The sequence below is a fragment of the Anticarsia gemmatalis genome, chromosome 26, assembly GCF_050436995.1.
Source record: "Anticarsia gemmatalis isolate Benzon Research Colony breed Stoneville strain chromosome 26, ilAntGemm2 primary, whole genome shotgun sequence".
NCBI classification, from domain to species: Eukaryota; Metazoa; Arthropoda; class Insecta; order Lepidoptera; family Erebidae; genus Anticarsia; species Anticarsia gemmatalis.
In genome coordinates this window covers 670,410-696,854 of record NC_134770.1, presented here as the reverse complement: position 1 = coordinate 696,854, position 26,445 = coordinate 670,410, and the positions used below count along the sequence as shown (strand labels likewise).

At 45.5% G+C, this 26,445-nt stretch overlaps 4 protein-coding genes and 1 pseudogene across 5 annotated transcripts; all 5 read right to left on the bottom strand.

Moving 5' to 3' along the window:
• Nucleotides 1–166: 166 nt before the first annotated feature.
• LOC142984321 (uncharacterized) lies at nt 167–4,751 on the bottom strand (annotated as a pseudogene).
• A 498-nt stretch (nt 4,752–5,249) lies between these two features.
• LOC142984336 (uncharacterized) lies at nt 5,250–10,870 on the bottom strand. Of its 2 annotated transcripts, none has more exons than XM_076131872.1 (2): nt 10,743–10,870; nt 5,250–9,085 (listed from the first exon to the last, which is right to left on the bottom strand). In XM_076131872.1, exon 2 carries the CDS (start codon nt 9,083–9,085, stop codon nt 5,555–5,557), a length of 3,531 nt encoding a protein of 1,176 aa, XP_075987987.1. In that variant the 5' UTR covers nt 10,743–10,870; the 3' UTR covers nt 5,250–5,554. The 2 variants fall into 2 exon arrangements, with proteins under 2 accessions (XP_075987987.1, XP_075987986.1); XM_076131871.1 differs by lacking the exon at nt 10,743–10,870 and adding an exon at nt 9,834–10,142.
• A 295-nt stretch (nt 10,871–11,165) lies between these two features.
• Nucleotides 11,166–15,641, bottom strand: LOC142984337 (uncharacterized). Its single transcript, XM_076131873.1, has 2 exons — nt 15,603–15,641; nt 11,166–14,393 (listed from the first exon to the last, which is right to left on the bottom strand). Exon 2 carries the CDS (start codon nt 14,391–14,393, stop codon nt 11,166–11,168), a length of 3,228 nt encoding a protein of 1,075 aa, XP_075987988.1. The 5' UTR covers nt 15,603–15,641.
• A 548-nt stretch (nt 15,642–16,189) lies between these two features.
• Nucleotides 16,190–20,710, bottom strand: LOC142984156 (uncharacterized). Its single transcript, XM_076131572.1, has 2 exons — nt 20,296–20,710; nt 16,190–19,749 (listed from the first exon to the last, which is right to left on the bottom strand). Exon 2 carries the CDS (start codon nt 19,747–19,749, stop codon nt 16,234–16,236), a length of 3,516 nt encoding a protein of 1,171 aa, XP_075987687.1. The 5' UTR covers nt 20,296–20,710; the 3' UTR covers nt 16,190–16,233.
• A 250-nt stretch (nt 20,711–20,960) lies between these two features.
• LOC142984245 (uncharacterized) lies at nt 20,961–25,802 on the bottom strand. The gene is made up of 2 exons (XM_076131717.1): nt 25,750–25,802; nt 20,961–24,770 (listed from the first exon to the last, which is right to left on the bottom strand). The coding sequence occupies exon 2, from the start codon at nt 24,768–24,770 to the stop codon at nt 21,264–21,266; it is 3,507 nt and encodes a 1,168-aa protein (XP_075987832.1). The 5' UTR covers nt 25,750–25,802; the 3' UTR covers nt 20,961–21,263.
• Nucleotides 25,803–26,445: the final 643 nt, after the last annotated feature.

Here is a 26,445-nt window from a genome sequence, read left to right as displayed (position 1 = left end):
GAAACTTTCGCAAATACAACATAAGCATTTGAATTATTTTTGTGATAGTTGTATAAACGCTATTTTGAGTTAGCAGACAAAACAAATACTTTAAGTTTGGATTACCTTAACTACACCGTATATTATTATTCTTTCATAATCACATAATTGAAATAGTATAAACACATTCAAGAACATAATTTCATTTTATTCAGATAACAAAGAAAAAACAATGAGCTAAGCTCTGACTAGTATATAATAATTTACTAACATTTGCTTAAGTTACATTTTTATATACATACATAAAATCAGGCCTTTTTCTTGTAGACAAAGGCAGAGATCACAAAACGCTACTCGCTACGACTTCTACATTACCCCTCTTATTCATAAACACACTATAAACCTATTTTAGTTAAAAAGCTACTATAATATGTTTTCTCTCTTTCATTTCGCTAACGAGTGAAAGAAACAAAACACTTTATAAGCCTTTCATAACTTCATATATTTTTATGATTATGAGGGTAAATTTTTACACATTAAATATTTATGTTCATGGTACATCATTGATGGGAAATTCAAATATTGTATTAGCTTTTTCAACCTTAAATCAATAGATATAAAAAACAAATTAGTTTTCAAATTCAGCGTGAACAAAGAACTGCATTTCCTTGTTCTCGTACTTTAAAATGAGATCTTTGATTTCCTCACGTAGCTGAGTATCGTCATCCCGACGGCCATACCGGTTTTTAGTAACAAGTTTGAAAATACTGATCGCTAAGCGAGCCTCGCTCCCTGGATTCTCACTTAACATACCCTTAACAATCGCGGCACTAAACTCGTTTTTCATAGCCTCACACACGAAGTAACTGTGCAAGTACTCGGAAAATGCAGAGCGATACAATTCTATAATAGAGTCAAAATATCGAGACTTCAACTCAACCAGCTCCCTGATAAAATAACTACCGAACGTGAAGCCAACGATGTCCACCCCCTCTGTCCTCTTCCTCACAATATCTTCAAACACTTCAGGACTCTGCTTGATGCTCTGTCTCACAGCTTTGTAATACAACATCACCGCGTGGATTTTCACAAACAGGCCAATATGCCTTTCTTGTGGAAAACACTCTTGGAACCAAGAAAAAATGATCTCAATAGCAGATAAACAGGACTCACGTTTGACGTCAAAAAATGCAGAGTTATAAGTCAAGCTCTTAACAATCTGCTCGATGTTTTTTTCATAGAATAGTTCTCTATCCACAATAAAATTGTCACTATCATGGAATGTACGAATTTTATCCAAAAACGGTTTTCCAATCTTCTCCATCCTTGCCTGCAGTTCGTTTTCGCTTTTGCTCAACAATAAATATCTGATAATTATCGCAGGATACGATTCTAGGACTTCGTTATCGATGTTTTCCAACATTCGTACTAATACAGCATCGAGCAGATCGTCACTAACCTGCGGGAGACATTTCATCAGCTCACTGAGGACGTCGCGTGCGTTACTATCAGTGATCTTGTCGAGAGCGAGATAAAGAGAGGCGCAGTAGTCGGCTCTGATACTTTTGGGCACGTAGCTGACCTTCTTCAATATGTGACGAAGACCCTGACGCGGCGTGAGGTCCACGCGCGACATGACAGGCTTGACGATGTCCCAGACTCGCGGGTCGGCTGCGTCACCGACACGTCGGAAATACAGCAGAGCCGCGCGCAACGCCGATGCGGGACGAATGCTCGCCGCCGTCGCAAATATATCGACTGCGCAATCTGTCCGATGTGCCAGCGCTAACGCTAAGCGCACCGTGCGCTTGCTGCGCTCCTTCAACAGCGACTGCGCCAGTTCCGTCACCAGCGCAGGCGGACAGCGCATCGCGCGCCAAGCTACTGCCTTCATGCCAGTGTCGCGGAAGCTGAGGGCCAGCGCGTCTGGAGCCGGCCGCGCCCGATGCATGTTAGCGCGCAGTTCTGCTGCCACCTTGGAGTGTTTGTCACCGTCATGCTCGCGCCATGTTGCCTGCATGTCGATGCCGGCGAGCGTCGCCAGCGGCCGCGCCAGTCGCCTGTGTGGCTCCAGGGTGACTTGCTCTTCTAGCAACTGATGCACCTGTTGCGCCAGTTCTTCATCCCCATTGAAGTAGATGATCACTTTTAATAGAAACCTGTCAGCTTGAGTTTCGGCGTCCGTCAGCAGTTTAACGATCCACTCAGGTCTAAGTGCCACGGGCTCGTGACGGAGCGCGTTCAGGAGCGCCGCGTCGTCGTGTCGGAACTCCAGGTTGTATCGAAGTAGGTCGCGACGACCGACCCGGGCATTGTACAGACACTCAAGCAGTTTTCGCGCCACTTTCGAGTTTCTCTCCGCCAGAGCCGTGGCGGCCGACACAATGGGCGAGGATTCCATACGGATGCGGTAGGTCTTGAGCACGTCCAGCAGCTGATGAAGCCGAGTCGCCGCCAGCTCCGGCTCGGCGTCGGCGGCGGCCGACACCAGGAGCCGCTGCAGGCCGGCGGCCACCGCGGCTCTCTCGGCGGCCGAGAGCTTGTACTCCGCGAGCGTGGTGAAGTCCTCCAGGAAGGCGGCGCGCACCGCCGGCTCCGGCTCCCTCGCGGCGATCAGGCACCGCAGCACGACGGCGTGCAGGCCCTCGCGGCACTCGGCCTCGGGCGCGGAGCCGTCCAGCCCCAGGCCCCGCGCGTACTGCAGCATGGTGTCCCACACGTCCTGCGGCAGGCGCCAGGCGGCGGCCCTCCGCGCGAGGCTGCGCACGACAGCGGCGCGCTCGTGCACGGGCTCGTTGCGCAGTCTCAGCGCTAGCTGCAGCAGCGCCCGCACGCTGTCCGCGTGCCCGCCGCTCTTGCTCACCAGCACGAGCAGCATGTCGCGCCGCCTGTCCGCCGAGCTGGCGGCGCCCACTCGCCGAGACAGCTCGTGCAGCGTCGCCTCGAAACCCTTGAACCTAAAGTGGTCGAACAGTTTCTGTAGTTCTGAGTCCTCGACGCAATAATCGACGTCCATCACACGATCGTCCGCGAATCGACGGAGCGTCTGCGGGAACCCCTCACCGTCGAAATCGAAAGGTCTAAGTTGAATCAGTTTATAATCCCGATCTATGAACACATTTAATTTTTTATAATTGACGGACGGTGAGGCTGGCGCCTGATACGGCCGTTATACACGCGTTTACCGACATCTTTATCAACAAACACGCGTCTCTTGAAAACTGCTCTTTCGTCACGGCTGACACGTTTCACTAGAGGCTCCACGTTCTTGTACGTGAACCACCAGCTCAAGTACTGCGCCCTCGCCAGCTTCAACACTATCTCCTGGCACTCCTCGACACTCAGCAGCTTTGCTACTGTGGGTATGTGAAGAAGATATACACAACACAACTCCGGTTTGCTCATGAATCTGCTTTTATGAAAACGCATGATGTAATCTGTAGCTGATGAACTTAGCTTTATCCCAAGTTTATGATACTTCTCAACAATCTCAAAATATACATCAGGTTCTGTCTTCAATATGAATCTTATACTTTTGTAGTATTTCTGTTCATCTTGTAGATATCGTTTCACTAACACATCATCTGATGCCAACGCATCAAAGTATATTTTGACAAGCTTGGGATATTTCTCCGCCAGTACTTTAAGACAGTGAGGTGATATCTTTGACATTATGTTTGGAAACTCGTTCAGAACAAATTCATAATCACAGTGACTTAGAAACTTGACAGCGAAGTCAAATTGAGTCTCCTTGTAATACTGGTAGAACTGCTGACACCTTCGAGGATCACTTAGATGGATGTACAGCCAGTTCTTCATTTTGCTGATAGCTGGTGTTATCATATTCGGGAAGAGTGTTTCTTCCAAATATTTGGGGTCGATTACATCATGATGTTCCAACAGCCATTTACTCTTTAATGCTCTGCTCACATACAACATGTCGTCATCTTTGACATTTTTCAGGATGTAGTGAACGTTTTTCAGTTTGTTGGCGAGGTCTATCTTAAACAGTCGGTCAAGCGCAGTCTGTTCGGGCAGAGCTTCGATGTCGTTACACGATGCTTGGTCGCTGGCAGCCTGCTCCACCAGTGAGTTGAGGTGGCGGTGTCGCTGTCCCAGGGTGTCTCCCGACAGCGACACGGGCAACAAGCTCGCCATCTGTTCGTAAGAAAAAAGTGAGCAGGTAAACAACCAAATTTAAAAAAAAAGTTATACAATCTTACCTATCTAACTCGTATTCTGATAATAAAGAATAGTCATTGAAGTAAATTTATTGTATGAAATATTACTGCTGGAAACAAGTAACATTTTAGATAAATCACAAACTAAACTATGTATGAAATTTACAGTCATAACTTCCAATAAAAGTGTTTTTTTTCACCCACAGTCAGCTAATGAAAAAACTAACGAATCTATGATAATTACCTACCTTGATAGCTTGTTTTTCCGGTCACTGGATTAGGTTAAAGATTGAGTTAACTACGACATTATCAATAAAACAAAAGCGATCGGCTTATTGTCGAATATGAATAACAATATACGATTCTCGTTACTGCACTGGATATTGGATTCTTACAAATAGAAATTTCGATATTAAGTCATCATACTTATGAGACGGTCCTAAACATTTAACTATCCAGACCGAACCTTCGTTCCTTGATTCCTCTTTGTACACAGATAATGACGCACACAATTCCCGGTAGCTCGACATTTGTCTTGTTTTTATATTATTATGCAAATTGCTAAAATCAATAACAACTGGACTGTTCCTAAGTTCATGCTGTTCATGTTTCTTGAGTGTTGCCACAAAAAAAATGTTTGTAGGAAAAATAGGTCTCGACATAGTAAAATTAAACGTACCTACGATTTTTATTGCCTTCGGTAAGTTATTAACTATATCTGAATCAAAATACTATATTATAAATCTTAGTAGCAAATTGCACAGAGAATATTTTTAATAGATGATGTGGGCAAATAGAAAGACATGATTTTTACAGACAGAGGTTCTTATGCTATTATCTTACCCACACCGTTAGCCGATAAAATGGATTCGAAGTTCTCTCGTAACTTTATGAAAATCAAAAAGGTTAAAATTATTTCTGCTTTCATCGTATTAATGGACCAACAATAAACAGTTCCAAGATATCTTGCATACGCTTTGCTATTCTCCAACCCTTAGTCATAGGTACCCTACTTAATTACCATAACAAAAACAAAAAACTTACTCTCCTATGTTTAAATCTAAGGAAATATTATATAAACAAATCATACATCATAATCAAAAAGCTTTTATTTAACACGAAAATAGAATAACTAATAAAAAAGTAGTTAACAAAATCATAAGTTTTAAAATATGTACTTAATATAAACATTTGACGTCGTTTTAAAACGACGATCACGCCGTATCAAAATTGCGCAGAAACGGCATGTAAGCTAATTTATAGGTAAGTAAGTAAGTAAGTGAAAGGTGAGAAGTTTTAGACCCTACAGGCAGCACAGCTACATATTTGGGTGATTAGGTTAACAAAGTAATACTATAGTGTGTGATAAACATTCAACATGTAAAGTTATTTTATTATGAAACAAGTTCAGCGTGAGCAAAAAACTGCATTTCCTTGTTTTCGTTTTTCAGCATCAACTCTTTAGTCTCCTCACGTAATTTATTGTTGTCAAACTTACTGCCATACCGGTTGTAATTAACATGTTCAAAAATACTAATAGTTAGACGAGCCTCGCTCCCATCACTCTCACTTAATATACCCTTAATAATTGCGGCAGTGAACATGGCTCTTGTAAGCCCATACGAGAAGTACCTGCCCAAATATTCACTGAATGCAGAGCGATACAACTCTACAATGGAGTCAAAGTATTGAGACTTCAGCTCAACCAGCTCCTTCACAATATATCTTCCGAACGTGAAGCCAACGATGTCCACACCCTCGGTCCTCTTCCTCACAATATCTTCAAAGACTTCAGGACTCTGCTTGATGCTCTGTCTCACAGCTTTGTAATACAACATCGTCGCGTGGAGTTTCACAAACAAGCCAATATATTTTTCTTTCGGGAAACACTCTTGGAACCAAGACACAACTCTCTCCATGGCAGGTAGACAGAACTCATGCTTGACGTCAAAAAACGCAGAGTTGTATCTTAAACTACTGACAATCTGTTCGATATTTTCTTGATAGAAATATTCGTTCTCTCTTTCTCGGAATGTATCAAGTTTTTCCAAAAATGGTTTTCCAATCTTTTCCATCCTTGTCTTAAGTTCGTTTTCGCTTTTGCTTAAAATTAAATATCTGATAACTATTGCAGGATACGATTCTGGGACTTCCTTGTCGATGTTTTCCAACATTCGTACTAATACAGCATCGAGCAGATCGTCGCTAACCTGCGGGAGACATTTCATCAGCTCACTGAGGACGTCGCGTGCGTTACTATCAGTGATCTTGTCGAGAGCGAGATAAAGAGAGGCGCAGTAGTCGGCTCTGATACTTTTGGGCACGTAGCTGACCTTCTTCAATATGTGACGAAGACCCTGACGAGGCGTGAGGTCCACGCGCGAGATGACGGGCTTGACGATGTCCCAGACTCGCGGGTCGGCTGCGTCACCGATACGTCGGAAATACAGCAGAGCCGCGCGCAACGCCGATGCGGGACGAATGCTCGCCGCCGTCGCAAATATATCGACTGCGCAATCTGTCCGATGTGCCAGCGCTAACGCTAAGCGCACCGTGCGCTTGCTGCGCTCCTTCAACAGCGACTGCGCCAGTTCCGTCACCAGCGCAGGCGGACAGCGCATCGCGCGCCAAGCTACTGCCTTCATGCCAGTGTCGCGGAAGCTGAGGGCCAGCGCGTCTGGAGCCGGCCGCGCCCGATGCATGTTAGCGCGCAGTTCTGCTGCCACCTTGGAGTGTTTGTCACCATCATGCTCGCGCCACGTTGCCTGCATGTCGATGCCGGCGAGCGTCGCCAGCGGCCGCGCCAGTCGCCTGTGTGGCTCCAGGGTGACTTGCTCTTCTAGCAACTGATGCACGTGTTGTGCCAGTTCTTCATCCCCATTGAAGTAGATGATCACTTTTAATAGAAACCTGTCAGCTCGAGTTTCGGCGTCCGCCAGCAGTTTAACGATCCACTCAGGTCTAAGTGCCGCGGGCTCGTGACGGAGCGCGTTCAGGAGAGCCGCGTCGTCGTGTCGGAACTCCAGGTTGTATCGAAGTAGATCGCGACGACCGACCCGGGCACTGTACAGACATTCTAGCAGCTTTCGCGCCACTTTCGAGTTTCTCTCCGCCAGAGCCGTGGCGGCCGACACTATGGGCGAGGATTCCATACGGATGCGGTAGGTCTTGAGCACGTCCAGCAGCTGATGAAGCCGAGTCGCCGCCAGCTCCGGCTCGGCGTCGGCGGCGGCCGACACCAGGAGCCGCTGCAGGCCGGCGGCCACCGCGGCTCTCTCGGCGGCCGAGAGCTTGTACTCCGCGAGCGTGGTGAAGTCCTCCAGGAAGGCGGCGCGCACCGCCGGCTCCGGCTCCCTCGCGGCGATCAGGCACCGCAGCACGACGGCGTGCAGGCCCTCGCGGCACTCGGCCTCGGGCGCGGAGCCGTCCAGCCCCAGGCCCCGCGCGTACTGCAGCATGGTGTCCCACACGTCCTGCGGCAGGCGCCAGGCGGCGGCCCTCCGCGCGAGGCTGCGCACGACAGCGGCGCGCTCGTGCACGGGCTCGTTGCGCAGTCTCAGCGCTAGCTGCAGCAGCGCCCGCACGCTGTCCGCGTGCCCGCCGCTCTTGCTCACCAGCACGAGCAGCATGTCGCGCCGCCTGTCCGCCGAGCTGGCGGCGCCCACTCGCCGAGACAGCTCGTGCAGCGTCGCCTCGAAACCCTTGAACCTGAACTCGTCGAACAGCTTCTCAAGCTCCGTTTTTATTTTAATGCAAGCGCCCTCCATCCTGCAATAAGCTGCGCACGGAGCGCCCAAATATTTTCGCTTCTTAAGGTGTTTTCCAAAGAAAATAAAGGGCGTTAATTGTATAACTTCATGTTCCTGATCGTTAAACACATGCGACTCTTGGTCGACGACGGTTGGTGAGGCTGGTTCCTTGTAGGGCCAGTTAGACACGAGCTCGCCGACATCTTTCTCAACAAACACACGTTTCTTGAAGGCTGCTCTTTCGTCACGGCTGACACGCTTCACTAGAGGCTCCACGTTCTTGTACGTGAACCACCAGCCCAAGTACTGCGCCCTCGCCAGCTTCATCACTATCTCCTGGCACTCCTCGACACTCAGCAGCTTTGCTACTGTGGGTATGTGAAGAAGATATGCACAATATAGTTCTACTTTACTCATGAATCTGCTTTTATGAAAACGCAAGATGTAATCTGTAGCTGATGGACTTAATCTTTGGCCGAAACTTAAAGTGTGATACTTCTCTGTTATGTCTAAAAATACATCAGGTTCTGTCTTCAATATACATCTAATGCTTTTGTAATACTTTCGTTCATCTTGTAGATATCGTTTCACTAACACATCATCTGATGCCAACGCATCAAAGTATATTTTGACAAGCTTGGGATATTTCTCCGCCAGTACTTTAAGACAGTGAGGTGATATCTTTGACATTATGTTTGGAAACTCGTTCAGAACAAATTCATAATCGCAGTGACTTAGAAACTTGACAGCGAAGTCAAATTGAGTCTCCTTGTAATACTGGTAGAACTGCTGACACCTTCGAGGATCACTTAGATGGATGTACAGCCAGTTCTTCATTTTGCTGATAGCTGGTGTTATCATATTCGGGAAGAGGGTTTCTTCCAAATATTTGGGGTCGATTACATCATGATGTTCCAACAGCCATTTACTCTTTAATGCTCTGCTCACATACAACATGTCGTCATCTTTGACATTTTTCAGGATGTAGTGAACGTTTTTCAGTTTGTTGGCGAGGTCTATCTTAAACAGTCGGTCAAGCGCAGTCTGTTCGGGCAGAGCTTCGATGTCGTTACACGATGCTTGGTCGCTGGCAGCCTGCTCCACCAGTGAGCTGAGGTGGCGGTGTCGCTGTCCCAGGGTGTCTCCCGACAGCGACACGGGCAACAAGCTCGCCATCTGTTCGTAAGAAAAGGAAAAGCTTAAGATGAAGTTCCCACGAGATTATATAAAAATCGGTACGATGAAATAGGGGTCAAAACTAGAAGGTAGATATAATTAGGTAGGTATATCCATCTATCTATATAATTATGATACTCAAAGGTGACTGACTGACATAGTGATCTATCAAGGCACAGCCCAAACTACTGGACGGATCGAGCTGAAATTTATCATGTAGGTAGATGTTATGACGTAGGCATTCGCCAAGCAAGGATTTTGATAAATTCTACCCCGACGGAGATAAAATAGGGGATGAAAGTTTGTGGGAAACTATGTCAATTTTAAACCGATCGGGCTGAGACTTTGGAGGCATAAAGCTATTATGACGTAGGCATTTCCTAAGAAGAATTAAAGATTTTTATAAATACCACCACTAAGAGGGAGTCACGTTTGTATAAACTTCTTAGATTTTCCACTGATTGAACTGAAATTGACAAAGATTCACACATAGGGCACTTTTTACAACAGGAAAACTTCTCACGCGGCCGAAGTCGTGGGCGGAATTTAGTACGTATATATAATTACCTAAATCGTTTTAAAGAACATTGGGAGAATCCTATGAGTCATCACCAAAAGTTAGTAAAACGTAGGTACATAACATTGCCTCATATCTTTAAAATTGTAATTTATTTGTCGTACTCAAAACAATAACATGTTACAGTTCTTAAAATATTGAAATTGAATAACAAATAAATAGGTCCATTACCTTATTTCACTGATTTCTTTTATAAGGCGGTGCTACTATTAATAGGTAGGTGTGCCAAGAAAGATATCAGCTGGCCAATCACAATAAACACGGTTTTATCGTTATGTTAACGCGATTAGCCGATTATCGTAAATTACTCATTAAATTAATGAACTACTTTACTATAATGAGCCACTGTCACTAGCTGTGAACTTAAAATAATAAGGTTTTATGTAGAAACATACAATATAATAGAAAATTATAAAACTTTGTTACACACTGTACCTGCACTACCTACTGTACCTACTACTGACTATCAAGGTCACAGTGATATGTTCCTATCTTCACGACAGTCCAGTGTTGCCAGCATTGAATTGATATTACTCCTATATAATATCATTTGTATTAAAAATAGGAGAAAAACTAAATAATTGTACGAAAGTATTGAATAATTTGAAAACTGAATAACAAGGTACATAGAAGCGTATTGTCTCTATCCAAAGGCACCGTTATATCTGTACTTACTAATATTACAATGCTGAAGAGTTTGTTTGTTTGTTTGAACGCGCTAATCTCAGGAACTACTGATCCGATTTGAAAAATTCTTTCAGTTTTAGATAGCCTATTTATTGAGGAAGGCTATAGGCTATATATCATCACGCTACGACCGATAGGAGCGGAGAAGCAACGAGAAATGTTACAAAAACGGGTAAAATTATGACGCATTCTCTTATGTGACGCAAGCGAAGTTGCGCAAGTCAGCTAGTCATAAATATTTTCCGTTGTCGTACCCTACATGTATATAGATTGGCTTTTGTTTTGTAGTAATGTAGTAGTAAGTAAGTAGAAGTAGGTAGTAGTAGTAATATAAGTAATGGTATATACCTATGTGTAACATATATTGAAGTATAATATTCCATGAAAATTTACCTCAAGCGTGGTCTCCGCGCGCTTTTTATGTTCCAGACGAGCGCTTACAAATTCGGGTGACAGGGTTATCCAAGCATAAACTGTCTGCGTTAATAAATTTTTAATTAAATAATTATCTAAGAAACAAGTTCAGCGTGAGCAAAAAACTGCATTTCCTTGTTTTCATTTTTCAACATCAACTCTTTGATCTCCTCACGTAGCTTAGTGTTGTCAAACTTGCTGCCATATCGATTGTAATTAACATGTTCGAAAATACTGATAGTTAGACGAGCCTCGCTCCCATCACTCTCACTTAATATACCCTTAATAATTGCGGCAGTGAACATGGCTCTTGCAAGTCCATACGAGAAGTACCTGCCCAAGTATTCAGTAAATGCAGAGCGATACAACTCTACAATGGAGTCAAAGTATTGAGACTTCAGCTCAACCAGCTCCTTCACAATAAGTATATCTTCCGAACGTGAATCCAACGATGTCCACACCCTCGGTCCTTTTCCTCACAATATCTTCAAACACTTCAGGACTCTGCTTAATGCTCTGTCTCACAGCTTTGTAATAAAACATCGTCGCGTGGAGTTTCACAAACAAGTCAATAAATTTTTCCTTTGGGAAACACTCTTGGAACCAAAACACCACTCTCTCCATGGCCGGTAAACAGAACTCATACTTGACGTCGAAAAATGCAGAGTTATATCTTAAACTACTGACAATCTGTTCGATATTTTCTTGATAGAAATATTCGTTCTCCCTTTCTCGGAATGTATCAAGTGTTTCCAAAAATGGTTTTCCAATCTTCTCCATCCTGGCCTTAAGTTCGTTTTCGCTTTTGCTTAAAATTAAATATCTGATAACTATCGCAGGATATGATTCTGGGACTTCCTTGTCGATGTTTTCCAACATTCGTACTAATACAGCATCGAGCAGATCGTCGCTAACCTGCGGGAGACATTTCATCAGCTCACTGAGGACGTCGCGTGCGTTACTATCAGTGATCTTGTCGAGAGCGAGATAAAGAGAGGCGCAGTAGTCGGCTCTGATACTTTTGGGCACGTAGCTGACCTTCTTCAATATGTGACGAAGACCCTGACGCGGCGTGAGGTCCACGTGCGAGATGACAGGCTTGACGATGTCCCAGACTCGCGGGTCGGCTGTGACACGTCGGAAATACAGCAGAGCCGCGCGCAACGCCGATGCGGGACGAATGCTCGCCGCCGTCGCAAATATATCGACTGCGCAATCTGTCCGATGTGCCAGCGCTAACGCTAAGCGCACCGTGCGCTTGCTGCGCTCCTTCAACAGCGACTGCGCCAGTTCCGTCACCAGCGCAGGCGGACAGCGCATCGCGCGCCAAGCTACTGCCTTCATGCCAGTGTCGCGGAAGCTGATGGCCAGCGCGTCTGGAGCCGGCCGCGCCCGATGCATGTTAGCGCGCAGTTCTGCTGCCACCTTGGAGTGTTTGTCACCGTCATGCTCGCGCCATGTTGCCTGCATGTCGATGCCGGCGAGCGTCGCCAGCGGCCGCGCCAGTCGCCTGTGTGGCTCCAGGGTGATTTGCTCTTCTAGCAACTGTCGCAAGCGTCGTGCAATTTCTCCATCTCCGTTGAAATAGATGATTACCTTCAATAGAAATCTGTCAGCTCGTGTAGAGCCGTCTGTCAGCCACTGGACAATCCATTCAGGCTTGAGCGCTGCGAGGTCGTGACGTAGCGCGTTTAGAAGCGCCGCATCGTCGTGTCGGAACTCCAAGTTCTGACGAAGTAGTTCACGGCGACCGACACCGGCTTCAAACAGACGCACCAACAACGGTCGCGCAACTACCGTGTCACGTTCCGCCAGGGCCGCGACAGCCGCCACCACCGACGAAGATTTCAGAGGAATGCGGTAAGTTTCAAGCACGTCCAGCAGCTGATCGATACGCGTCGCCGCCATCTCAAGTTCGTCGTCGGCGACCGACACCAGAAGCCGCTGCAGGCCGGCGGCCACCGCGGCTCTCTCGGCGGCCGAGAGCTTGTACTCCGCGAGCGTGGTGAAGTCCTCCAGGAAGGCGGCGCGCACCGCCGGCTCCGGCTCCCTCGCGGCGATCAGGCACCGCAGCACGACGGCGTGCAGGCCCTCGCGGCACTCGGCCTCGGGCGCGGAGCCGTCCAGCCCCAGGCCCCGCGCGTACTGCAGCATGGTGTCCCACACGTCCTGCGGCAGGCGCCAGGCGGCGGCCCTCCGCGCGAGGCTGCGCACGACAGCGGCGCGCTCGTGCACGGGCTCGTTGCGCAGTCTCAGCGCTAGCTGCAGCAGCGCCCGCACGCTGTCCGCGTGCCCGCCGCTCTTGCTCACCAGCACGAGCAGCATGTCGCGCCGCCTGTCCGCCGAGCTGGCGGCGCCCACTCGCCGAGACAGCTCGTGCAGCGTCGCCTCGAAACCCTTGAACCTGAACTCGTTGAATAGTTTCTGAAGTTCTGACTTAACTGTGATAAAATCATTGACACTAATTATTTCAGCAATGTCACGCTTGCATTCTTTCCTATTCATAATTTGTCGTCGTATTCTGGGGATTAAAGGCCACAATTGAATTGGTGAATGCTCTTGATCGTCGAACATATGAGTTGCCTCCATGTCTGCATCCTTGGCTATCGGAGAAGCTGGTAAAAGATAGGGCCATTCAACAATATACTCGCCAACGTCTTTCTCAACAAACACACGTTTCTTGAAGGCTGCTCTTGCGTCACGGCTGACACGTTTCACTAGAGGCTCCACGTTCTTGTACGTGAACCACCAGCTCAAGTACTGCGCCCTCGCCAGCTTCATCACTATCTCCTGGCACTCCTCGACACTCAGCAGCTTTGCTACTGTGGGTAGGTGAAGAAGATATACACAATATAACTCTGGCTTTCTCATGAATCTGCTCTTATGAAAACGCATGATGTAATCTGAGGCGGATGGACCAAGTCTTTTTCCAGAGCCTAAAGTGTGATACTTCTCTGTTATGTCTAAAAATACATCAGGTTCTGTCTTCAATATACATCTTATACTTTTGTAAAAGTTTTGTTCATCTTGTAGATATTGCTCCACTAACACATCATCTGTTGCCAACGCGTCAAAGTATATTTTGACAAGCTTGGGATATTTCTCCGCCAGTACTTTAAGACAGTGAGGTGATATCTTTGACATTATGTTTGGAAACTCGTTCAGAACAAATTCATAATCGCAGTGACTTAGAAACTTGACAGCGAACTCAAATTGAGTCTCCTTGTAATACTGGTAGAACTGCTGACACCTTCGAGGATCACTTAGATGGATGTACAGCCAGTTCTTCATTTTGCTGATAGCTGGCGTTATCATATTCGGGAAGAGTGTTTCTTCCAAATATTTGGGGTCGATTACATCATGATGTTCCAACAGCCATTTACTCTTTAATGCTCTGCTCACATACAACATGTCGTCATCTTTGACATTTTTCAGGATGTAGTGAACGTTTTTCAGTTTGTTGGCGAGGTCTATCTTAAACAGTCGGTCAAGCGCAGTCTGTTCGGGCAGAGCTTCGATGTCGTTACACGATGCTTGGTCGCTGGCAGCCTGCTCCACCAGTGAGTTGAGGTGGCGGTGTCGCTGTCCCAGGGTGTCTCCCGACAGCGACACGGGCAACAAGCTCGCCATCTGTTCGTAAGAAAAGGAAGAGCTTAAGATGAAGTTCCCACGAGATATACAATATATGGGTAGGATTAGGGCTTAATAATCATGTAACATACAAAACAATAACATTGTTAGCTAATTAAAAAACTTAAATGTCACACATACTAAATAATAAAATTATGTAAACACAACAGTAACACTCTGTATAAACAATCAAAGTACATCAAACCGTGCAGCAACGTCGCGTGCGCCTTCCGTCCAATAGCAGAACGCTAGAAAAGAGAGCCTTTTTTTTAATTTTATTTTTTTATAATATTTTTTATGGACATTTTTTTTTGTATTTCTTTGTAATTAGTGTAATTGGCCTAGCCGTTCTAATTATATAAATAAATTTATTGTGGTAACGTTCTTTCTCATTTTAGTTTCATTGATCGCGACTCGTGAGCCAGGTGAACGAACTTTACTCGAGTTGATTATGTACAGGCTGTGGAAATTTGTTAATAAAGTTAATTGTTAATAGGTCGGTAATTATAATATAATAATACAAATTGTTGTACTTTCTATGACCAAGAACTTCTAGCCCTACCCATACGTTGAAGGAAATAAGCCATTGCAGCGGCACGTTGTATAGGTACAATATTAATATATAATTAGGTACCTTAATCGTTTTATAGAACATTGAGAGAATCCTATGAGTCTTCACCAAAAGTAAGTGAAACATAAGTACATAACATTGCCGTATATCTTTCAAATTGTAATTTTATTTATTTGTACTCAAAACAAAAGCATGTTACAGTACCTCGATTCTCTGACACTATCGACTACCGACAACCGAATCAGTAATGTGTTGAGCGCCTCTGACGGGTGTCGTAGGAAATATTTTGGCAGTACATTCTAAATGTCAAAATTTCGATAGCTAGCCGGTTGTCGGTAGTCGATAGTGGTAGAGAATCGAGGTCCAGTTCTTAAAATATTTAAATTGAGGAACAAATAAACAGGTACATTACCTTATTTCACTGATTTGCCGGTGCCATTATTAATAGGTAGGTGTGCCAAAAAAGTTATCAGCTGGCCAATCACAATAAACATTTTTTTTTCTGGTTTTATCGTTATGTTAACGCGATTAACCGATTATCGAAAATTACTCGTTAAAACTGATGAACTACTATACTATCATGAGCCACTTTCACTAGCTGAGAACTTAAATTAATAGGGTTTTATATAGAAACATACCGTTTTTTTGAGTAATATAAAACTTTGATATACACTATACACTGTACCTAATGTACCACCGACAGCCGACTATCAAGGTCACAGTGATATGTTCCTATCTTCACGACAGTCCAGTGCTGCCAGCGTTCAATTGATATTACTACTATGATATAATTTGTATTAAAAAATAGTAGAAAAAGTAAAATATTGAATAATTTGAAACCTGAATAACTACATAGAAGCGTATTGTCTGCATCCAAACGCATAAGGCCCCGTTATATCATAAAATAATATCTTCCATTGTCGAACCCTACATGTAGATTGGCTTTTGTTTTGTACTTTTGTAGTAATATAGGTAATGTTATGGCCGTCTGACAACTTGGATAGAAGCATTTCTCTATTCAAAGTGGTCAGATCGTGGAGATCGCGCGATTTCAAAAGCCTTCGTAAAATGCAAAACACAACATATTATATATATTAAAGAATCTATAATAGATATTGAAGTATTCCATCAGAATTTACCTTAAGTGCGGTCTCCGCGCGCTATTTGTGTTACAGGACGAGCGCTTACAAATTCGGGTGATAAGGTTATCCAAGCAAAAACTGTCTGCGTTAATTCATTTTTATTAAACATACAAAAATATTTAGGTATCTAAGTAAAAAGTTCAGCGTGAACAAAGAACTGCATTTCCTTGTTTTTGTTTTTCAACATCAACTCTTTGATCTCCTCACGAAGTTTAGAGCTATCAAACTTGCTGCCATACCGATTGTAATCAACATGTTCGAAAATACTGATAGTCAGACGAGCCTCGCTCCCATCACTCTCACTTAATACACCCTTAATAATCGCGGCAGTGAACATGGCTCTTGTAAGACCATACGAAAAGTACCTACCCAAATATTCACTGAATGCAGAGCGATACAACTGTAAAATGGAGTCAAAGTATTGAGACCTCAACTCAACCAGCTCCTTAACTATATATCTACCGAACGTGAAGCCAACGATGTCCACACCCTCGGTCCTCTTCCTCACAACATCTTCAAACACTTCAGGACTCTGCTTGATGCTCTGTCTTACAGCTTTGTAATACATCATCGACGCGTGGAGTTTCACAAACAAGCCAATATATTTTTCCTTTGGGAAACACTCTTGGAACCAAGACACAACTCTCTCCATGGCCGGTAAACAGAACTCATGCTTGACGTCAAAAAACGCACAGTTATATCTTAAACTACTGACAATCTGTTCGATGTTTTCTTGATAGAAATATTCGTTCTCTCTTTCTCGGAATGTATCAAGTTTTTCCAAAAATGGTCTTCCAATCTTTTCCATCCTGGCCTTAAGTTCGTTTTCGCTTCTGCTTAAAATTAAATATCTGATAACTATTGCAGGATACGATTCTGGGACTTCCTTGTCGATGTTTTCCAACATTCGTACTAATACAGCATCGAGCAGATCGTCGCTAACCTGTGGGAGACATTTCATCAGCTCACTGAGGACGTCGCGTGCGTTACTATCAGTGATCTTGTCGAGAGCGAGATAAAGATAGGCGCAGTAATCGGCTCTGATACTTTTGGGCACGTAGCTGACCTTCTTCAATATGTGACGAAGACCCTGACGCAGCGTGAGGTCCACGCGCGAGATGACAGGCTTGACGATGTCCCAGACTCGCGGGTCGGCTGCGTCACCGACACGTCGGAAATACAGCAGAGCCGCGCGCAACGCCGATGCGGGACGAATGCTCGCCGCCGTCGCAAATATATCGACTGCGCAATCTGTCCGATGTGCCAGCGCTAACGCTAAGCGCACCGTGCGCTTGCTGCGCTCTTTCAACAGCGACTGCGCCAGTTCCGTCACCAGCGCAGGCGGACAGCGCATCGCGCGCCAAGCTACTGCCTTCATGCCAGTGTCGCGGAAGCTGAGGGCCAGCGCGTCTGGAGCCGGCCGCGCCCGATGCATGTTAGCGCGCAGTTCTGCTGCCAACTTGGAGTGTTCGTCACCGTCATGCTCGCGCCATGTTGCCTGCATGTCGATGCCGGCGAGCGTCGCCAGCGGCCGCGCCAGTCGCCTGTGTGGCTCCAGGGTGATTTGCTCTTCTAGCAACTGATGCACGTGTTCCGCCAGTTCTTCGTCCCCATTGAAGTAGATGATCACTTTTAATAGAAACCTGTCAGCTTGAGTTTCGGCGTCCGCCAGCAGTTTAACGATCCACTCAGGTCTAAGTGCCGCGGGCTCGTGACGGAGCGCGTTCAGGAGCGCCGCGTCGTCGTGTCGGAACTCCAGGTTGTGTCGAAGTAGATCGCGACGACCGACTCGGGCATTGTACAAACACTCTAGCAACTTTCGCGCCACTTTCGAGTTTCTCTCCGCCAGAGCCGTGGCGGCCGACACAATGGGCGAGGATTCCATACGGATGCGGTAGGTCTTGAGCACATCCAGCAGCTGATGAAGCCGAGTCGCCGCCACCTCCGGCTCGGCGTCGGTGGCGGCCGACACCAGGAGCCGCTGCAGGCCGGCGGCCACCGCGGCTCTCTCGGCGGCCGAGAGCTTGTACTCCGCGAGCGTGGTGAAGTCCTCCAAGAAGGCGGCGCGCACCGCCGGCTCCGGCTCCCTCGCGGCGATCAGGCACCGCAGCACGACGGCGTGCAGGCCCTCGCGGCACTCGGCCTCGGGCGCGGAGCCGTCCAGCCCCAGGCCCCGCGCGTACTGCAGCATGGTGTCCCACACGTCCTGCGGCAGGCGCCAGGCGGCGGCCCTCCGCGCGAGGCTGCGCACGACAGCGGCGCGCTCGTGCACGGGCTCGTTGCGCAGTCTCAGCGCTAGCTGCAGCAGCGCCCGCACGCTGTCCGCGTGCCCGCCGCTCTTGCTCACCAGCACGAGCAGCATGTCGCGCCGCCTGTCCGCCGAGCTGGCGGCGCCCACTCGCCGAGACAGCTCGTGCAGCGTCGCCTCGAAACCCTTGAACCTGAACTCGTTGAATAGTTTCTGTAGTTCTGATTTCATAACAAAGCAATCATCTTCCATCATACATCTCATGCCCATTCCGCAAAGGTCTGAGCAGTCTCCATCGAGACCTAAAGGATAACGTCGGATCGGTTTATATTCCTGATCTTCAAATACATTTGAATCATCTTCTCTGACGGTTAGTGATATTGGTTCCTCGTACGGCCAGTTAGATATGCGCTCGCCGACATTTTTTTCAACAAACACACGTTTCTTGAAGGCTGCTCTTTCGTCACGGCTGACACGTTTCACTAGAGGCTCCACGTTCTTGTACGTGAACCACCAGCTCAAGTACTGCGCCCTCGCCAGCTTCATCACTATCTCCTGGCACTCCTCGACACTCAGCAGCTTTGCTACTGTGTGCATGTGAAGAAGATATGCACAATATAACTCTGGCTTTCTCATGACTCTACTTTTATGAAAACGCATGATGTAATCTGTGGCGGATTGACTTAGTCTTTGGCCGAAACTTAAAGTGTGATACTTCTCTGTTATGTCTAAAAATACATCAGGTTCTGTCTTCAATATACATCTAATGCTTTTGTAATACTTTCGTTCATCTTGTAGATATCGTTTCACTAACACATCATCTGATGCCAACGCGTCAAAGTATATTTTGACAAGCTTGGGATATTTCTCCGCCAGTACTTCAAGACAGTGAGGTGATATCTTTGACATTATGTTTGGAAACTCGTTCAGAACAAATTCATAATCGCAGTGACTTAGAAACTTGACAGCGAAGTCAAATTGAGTCTCCTTGTAATACTGGTAGAACTGCTGACACCTTCGAGGATCACTTAGATGGATGTACAGCCAGTTCTTCATTTTGCTGATAGCTGGTGTTATCATATTCGGGAAGAGTGTTTCTTCCAAATATTTGGGGTCGATTACATCATGATGTTCCAACAGCCATTTACTCTTTAATGCTCTGCTCACATACAACATGTCGTCATCTTTGACATTTTTCAGGATGTAGTGAACGTTTTTCAGTTTGTTGGCGAGGTCTATCTTAAACAGTCGGTCAAGCGCAGTCTGTTCGGGCAGAGCTTCGATGTCGTTACACGATGCTTGGTCGCTGGCAGCCTGCTCCACCAGTGAGTTGAGGTGGCGGTGTCGCTGTCCCAGGGTGTCTCCCGACAGCGACACGGGCAACAAGCTCGCCATCTGTTTATGAGAAATGTAAAGATTAAGTTCTTACTAGGTTGTATACAAAACAAATAGTACCTACAGTAAAACCAAATGAGGTCGGAACTAACAGGAAAAAAATATAAAAATATACCCATACTTGACCTATTTACGCAAACAAGAACCAATCCACATCAAATTAGTTTCGAAGAAACGGGATCTTTGGCCTAAAATGGGTTCATTCCGCAACAGACGGTGCTGTAAACTTGTTTGTCGGTACACTCAGTACATCTACGGAAACCATTTTCTAATTTGAGCGTCTTAAATAATTATACAAAATTTCTCTGAATGAGGGTTAGTTTTCGTTTACGTAAAAAGTGGACCTATTTTATAAAACATTGGGATGATCATATACATATATGATTAATTACCAAAAGATATTAAAACACAAACGCGTCACATTATCTTTTGATTAAATATTTCATATTCAATTATTTATTTATTTTTACTAGTCATACCCATATTATAGACATGTTACAGTTCTTAAAATATTTAAATTGAATAACAAACAAATAGTTAGATTACCTTATTCCACTGAATTGTGTTGAAAAGCCGGTATCACTTATATAGGTGTGTCAAATAAGAACTATCAGCTGTTAGCAAATCTCAATAAACACTTTCGTTGTATTAACGCGAATATAGTGAATTTAATCAATCTAAATGCGTTGCCTGCAATGAGTCACTGTTACTAACATAGCCAAATACACAAATGATTAGGTTTTAGTAATACACAACTATGATAAATCTACATAACTACATACCACCCACTCTCAAGGTCAAATGCCTGTTTATATATTGACATGTTCCTATCTTCACGCATGTTCAGTGCTGCCAGCATTCAATTGATTTTTCTGCTAAATTAGGTATAAATAATAGTTTTTAGAAGAAAAACGAATCCAACTGTAGTATAAATTGTGAAAAACTGTCGAGATAATTTGAATATTGAGTAACATAGAAAAGGGGTACGTTAACAACATAAATTAACTTACATTTGTCGTGCTTACATGTCATGTTGATTGGCTTTCTTTTATGAACAATTTTATTGCCTCTAACAATGCAACCTGTGTACCTGTACGCAGCTTACATATGCCCAGCAGTGAAGACAATAATGGGATAAATTTACAAGCAGATCTTAAAGATAATTCAATTTAGAAGAAATATTTATTATAACACGAAAAAAAAATAGCAACAAATATATTTTAGACACGTATATAATTTTAACTTAACGTTTAGAAACAATGAAGTCTTATTTGTACTGAAATTCTTATTCAGTTAAACAGGCAGTAAATTCACTCTATATACCAGTGATTTTCATAAGCGTTAGCATTTGACCTAAAGGAATAAATGATCATATTTTGATAAACGACGGTAATATGTTCGGTTGACCGCATAAGGGCCAACATTGGGTGATTTTGTTGAGTTTGAGTGTTGTGTTTAAATTTAAGATACAAAAATATTATGATATTTATTCACTTATTTAAAAAATACCTGACTTATGTAAAAAGTTCAGCATGAGCAAAGAACTGCAATTCCTTGTTTTCATTTTTCAACATCAGCTCTTTAGTCTCCTCACGTAGTTTATTGTTGTTCAACTCACGGCAGTACCGATTGTAATCAATAAGTTCGAAAATACCGAAAATTAGGCGAGCCTCGCTCCCATCACTCTCACATAATATACCCTTAACAATTGCAGCAGTGAACCTGGCCCTCACAGCTCCATATGTAAAGTAAACATGTATGTACTCAATAAACGCGTTGCGATACAACTCTATAATAGATTCAAAGTATTTGGACTTCAGCTCAACCATCTCTTCAACTATATATCTCCCGAACGTGAAGCCTACGATGTCCACCCCCTCGGTCCTCTTCCTCACAATATCTTCAAACACTTCAGGACTCTGCTTGATGCTCTGTCTCACAGCTTTGTAATACAACATCACCGCGTGGATTTTCACGTACAAGGTAAAATGTTTTTCTTCCGGGAAACGCTCATGGAACCAGAACTCAATTTTCTCCATTGCCGCTAAACATAACCCATACTTGACGTCAAAAAATGCAGAGTTATATCTTAAAGAATTCAAAAAATTCGCGACGTATACTTGATAGCAATACACATTCCCTCTATCTCGGAAGGTATCAAGTTTTTCCAAAAATGGTTTTCCTATATTCTCCATCCTTGCCTTTAGTTCGTTTTCGCTTTTGCTCAACATTAAATATCTGATAACTATCGCAGGATACGATTCTGGGACTTCCTTGTCGATGTTTTCCAACATTCGTACTAATACAGCATCGAGCAGATCGTCGCTAACCTGCGGGAGACATTTCATCAGCTCACTGAGGACGTCGCGTTCGTTCGCAGTTATCTTGTCGAGAGCGAGATAAAGAGAGGCGCAGTAGTCGGCTCTGATACTCTTGGGCACGTAGCTGACCTTCTTCAATATGTGACGAAGACCCTGACGCGGCGTGAGGTCCACGCGCGACATGACGGGCTTGACGATGTCCCAGACTCGCGGGTCGGCTGCGTCACCGACACGTCGGAAATACAGTAGAGCCGCGCGCAACGCCGATGCGGGACGAATGCTCGCCGCCGTCGCAAATATATCGACTGCGCAATCTGTCCGATGTGCCAGCGCTAACGCTAAGCGCACCGTGCGCTTGCTGCGCTCCTTCAACAGCGACTGCGCCAGTTCCGTCACCAGCGCAGGCGGACAGCGCATCGCGCGCCAAGCAACTGCCTTCATGCCAGTGTCGCGGAAGCTGAGGGCCAGCGCGTCTGGAGCCGGCCGCGCCCGATGCATGTTAGCGCGCAGTTTTGCTGCCACCTTGGAGTGTTTGTCACCGTCATGCTCGCGCCACGTTGCCTGCATGTCAGCGCCGGCAAGCGTCGCCAGCGGCCGCGCCAGTCGCCTGTGTGGCTCCAGGGTGACTTGCTCTTCTAGCAACTGTCGCAAGCGTCGTGCAATTTCTCCATCTGCGTTAAAATAGATGATTACCTTCAATAGAAATCTGTCAGCTCGTGTAAAGCCGTCTGTCAGCCACTGGACAATCCATTCAGGCTTGAGCGCTGCGAGGTCGTGACGTAGCGCGTTTAGAAGCGCCGCATCGTCGTGTCGGAACTCCAGATTGTGTCGAAGTAGATCGCGACGACCGACCCGGGCATTGTACAGACACTCCAGCAGCGGTCGCGCCACTTTCGAGTTTCTCTCCGCCAGAACCGTGGCGGCCGACACTATGGGCGAGGATTCCATACGGATGCGGTAGGTCTTGAGCACGTCCAGCAGCTGATGAAGCCGAGTCGCCGCCACCTCCGGCTCGGCGTCGGCGGCGGCCGACACCAGGAGCCGCTGCAGGCCGGCGGCCACCGCGGCTCTCTCGGCGGCCGAGAGCTTGTACTCCGCGAGCGTGGTGAAGTCCTCCAGGAAGGCGGCGCGCACCGCCGGCTCCGGCTCCCTCGCGGCGATCAGGCACCGCAGCACGACGGCGTGCAGGCCCTCGCGGCACTCGGCCTCGGGCGCGGAGCCGTCCAGCCCCAGGCCCCGCGCGTACTGCAGCATGGTGTCCCACACGTCCTGCGGCAGGCGCCAGGCGGCGGCCCTCCGCGCGAGGCTGCGCACGACAGCGGCGCGCTCGTGCACGGGCTCGTTGCGCAGTCTCAGCGCTAGCTGCAGCAGCGCCCGCACGCTGTCCGCGTGCCCGCCGCTCTTGCTCACCAGCACGAGCAGCATGTCGCGCCGCCTGTCCGCCGAGCTGGCGGCGCCCACTTGCCGAGACAGCTCGTGCAGCGTCGCCTCGAAACCCTTGAACCTGAACTCGTCGAACAGCTTCTCAAGCTCCGTTTTTATTTTAATGCCATCTGGCCTCGGGTAAAAATTATTGGGACAGCAACCTAAAGGTCTACGGTACGGTTTAGGAAAGAATCTAAAGGGTATCTCTTGGTATTCTTCATCATCAAACAAATGTGACTCGTAGTGGATAACAGTTAGTGAGATTGGTTCTTGATACGGCCAATTAGACACGAGCTCGCCGACATCTTTTTCAACAAACACACGTTTCTTGAAGGCTGCTCTTTCGTCACGGCTGACACGTTTCACTAGAGGCTCCACGTTCTTGTACGTGAACCACCAGCTCAAGTACTGCGCCCTCGCCAGCTTCATCACTATCTCCTGGCACTCCTCGACACTCAGCAGCTTTGCTACTGTGGGTAGGTGAAGGAGATATACACAATATAACTCTGCTTTACTCATGAATCTGCTTTTATGAAAACGCAAGATGTAATCTGTAGCTGATGGACTTAACTTTTCTCCAAGTGGTATGTGATACTTCTCTACGAACCCAAAAAATACATCAGGTTCTCGCTTTAATATACATCTTACACTTTTGAAGAAATTTTGTTTACCTTGTCGATAACATTTCAGAAACACACGATCTGATGCCAACGCATCAAAGTATATTTTGACAAGCTTGGGATATTTCTCCGCCAGTACTTTAAGACAGTGAGGTGATATCTTTGACATTATGTTTGGAAACTCGTTCAGAACAAATTCATAATCGCAGTGACTTAGAAACTTGACAGCGAAGTCAAATTGAGTCTCCTTGTAATACTGGTAGAACTGCTGACACCTTCGAGGATCACTTAGATGGATGTACAGCCAGTTCTTCATTTTGCTGATAGCTGGTGTTATCATATTCGGGAAGAGGGTTTCTTCTAAATATTTGGGGTCGATTACATCATGATGTTCCAACAGCCATTTACTCTTTAATGCTCTGCTCACATACAACATGTCGTCATCTTTGACATTTTTCAGGATGTAGTGAACGTTTTTCAGTTTGTTGGCGAGGTCTATCTTAAACAGTCGGTCAAGCGCAGTCTGTTCGGGCAGAGCTTCGATGTCGTTACACGATGCTTGGTCGCTGGCAGCCTGCTCCACCAGTGAGTTGAGGTGGCGGTGTCGCTGTCCCAGGGTGTCTCCCGGCAGCGACACGGGCAACAAGCTCGCCATCTGTTCGTAAGAAAAGGAAAGGGTAAAAACAAAGTTCTCTCTAGATTATTTAGAAACAAATGTTACAGAAAAATCATTTTGTAGATATTTAGACTAATAGGAAAAATGTAACGTTATTTTAGTACATTGGGAAATCCCGTTGATGATTCATCACCAATAGTTATTGAAGCATAGGCGCATCACATTCGATTGATTAGATAACTCTTATCTTAATGACCAGGTGGAATATTCACAATCATTTTATGAATTTGCAGTCATTTTGTCTACCGGATAGGTTAACTGAAACTTATCCACAGGCAGTGAAACTGGCTTTAAAACTTTTATTATACTGATATCCACTGATCTTAATTTACTACAAGAAACATTAGTAATGGATAAGTAACAACAGCCGCGCTGATCGATTTTCAAGTGAAGCTGCGTTTGCCGAGAATGGGAGTTTATCCATGTTTCCGAAGACACGTTAAATTGTGGGACCCGCCTGTCTTCTTCGAAGATCTTTGGAAGTCGTTACCAGTAATCAGAAGCATGAAAGTCTGACCACCAGTTTTACCGAGAGGTATCGTGTTATTGCCCAGGTAATTATTTTGTGAAGACAGCAATCACTCCATGGAAAATACTATATTCAGCTGCATAGGGTGAGACCAGGAGCCGTCACCAACATAGTTGGAAAAAGACTAGGCTGATGGATATTGATACACAAGGACGTTAATATTAGGTCGGGGAAAAAGTCTTTTCGCAGTACAGTATAAACTTGTAATAAAATCTTTTCTCTACACAAAAATGCTCGATATTTGGGCACCTCACGAGCTCACTGAAAGAAACCTAATAAACCGTGTACTTACTCATTTGTGATTCTTGAAGCCAAAGAGATTTGATTACAAGTTCATACATACTATAATGCGAAAAGACTTTTTCCCTGACCTAATATTACAATTTATATACTTTTTAAGTAAAATAAGAAATATATAATTTACAGTACCTTGTATCACTGGATTGTGTTCTAAAGCCGGTGACAATGTTTACTCTAATAACAGGCAGGTGTTATACGAAACAGTCATCATCTGATTATGAGCTAATCGGAATAAACATATTTTTGGTCGTGATAATAAACAGATAACTGTGAGTCACTGTCACTTAGATAGTAAACATTTAGAGTACAGTCAACCTGGGTAACTCTGAATTATTTGGGTAACATTGACAGTGGGAATTTGAGCTAATTTCGATTATTTTTTCGTATGAAACCGACACAATTGATAAAAGTTCACAAAACTAAAATAAACCTTTATCAATTGTGTCGGTTTCATATGAAAAAATAATCGAAACTAGCTCAAATTCCCACTGTCAATGTTACCCAAATGATTCAAAGTTACCCATATTGACCTTAGGTAAATAAGGTAGAGAATTCACTAGACAGACCATAGCCAGTTGTGCTCACCGGTCAGGAAACGATCTGTGGGTTAAGCAACCCTTAGCGCGGTCATTCTATAGATGGGTGACCGCATAGTGGTATTTGAGCTAGGCGTCTCCGTGCTTCGGAGGGCACGTAAAAAGTCGGTCTCGGTTGTTGTCAATTTAGATACTTAACAGTCGTGCAAAGGCCTTCGGGCGGCTTGAACAACTTTGACACTAGGTTGACCACTAACCATACGAAAAACAACAATGTAAGTGTGTAACT

Bases quoted from the DNA above. Each gene is read 5' to 3' on its own strand.
- LOC142984337 (XM_076131873.1), bottom strand. From the start codon at position 14,393: ATGGCGAGCTTGTTGCCCGTGTCGCTGTCGGGAGACACCCTGGGACAG.
- LOC142984336 (XM_076131872.1), bottom strand. From the start codon at position 9,085: ATGGCGAGCTTGTTGCCCGTGTCGCTGTCGGGAGACACCCTGGGACAG.
- LOC142984245 (XM_076131717.1), bottom strand. From the start codon at position 24,770: ATGGCGAGCTTGTTGCCCGTGTCGCTGCCGGGAGACACCCTGGGACAG.
- LOC142984156 (XM_076131572.1), bottom strand. From the start codon at position 19,749: ATGGCGAGCTTGTTGCCCGTGTCGCTGTCGGGAGACACCCTGGGACAG.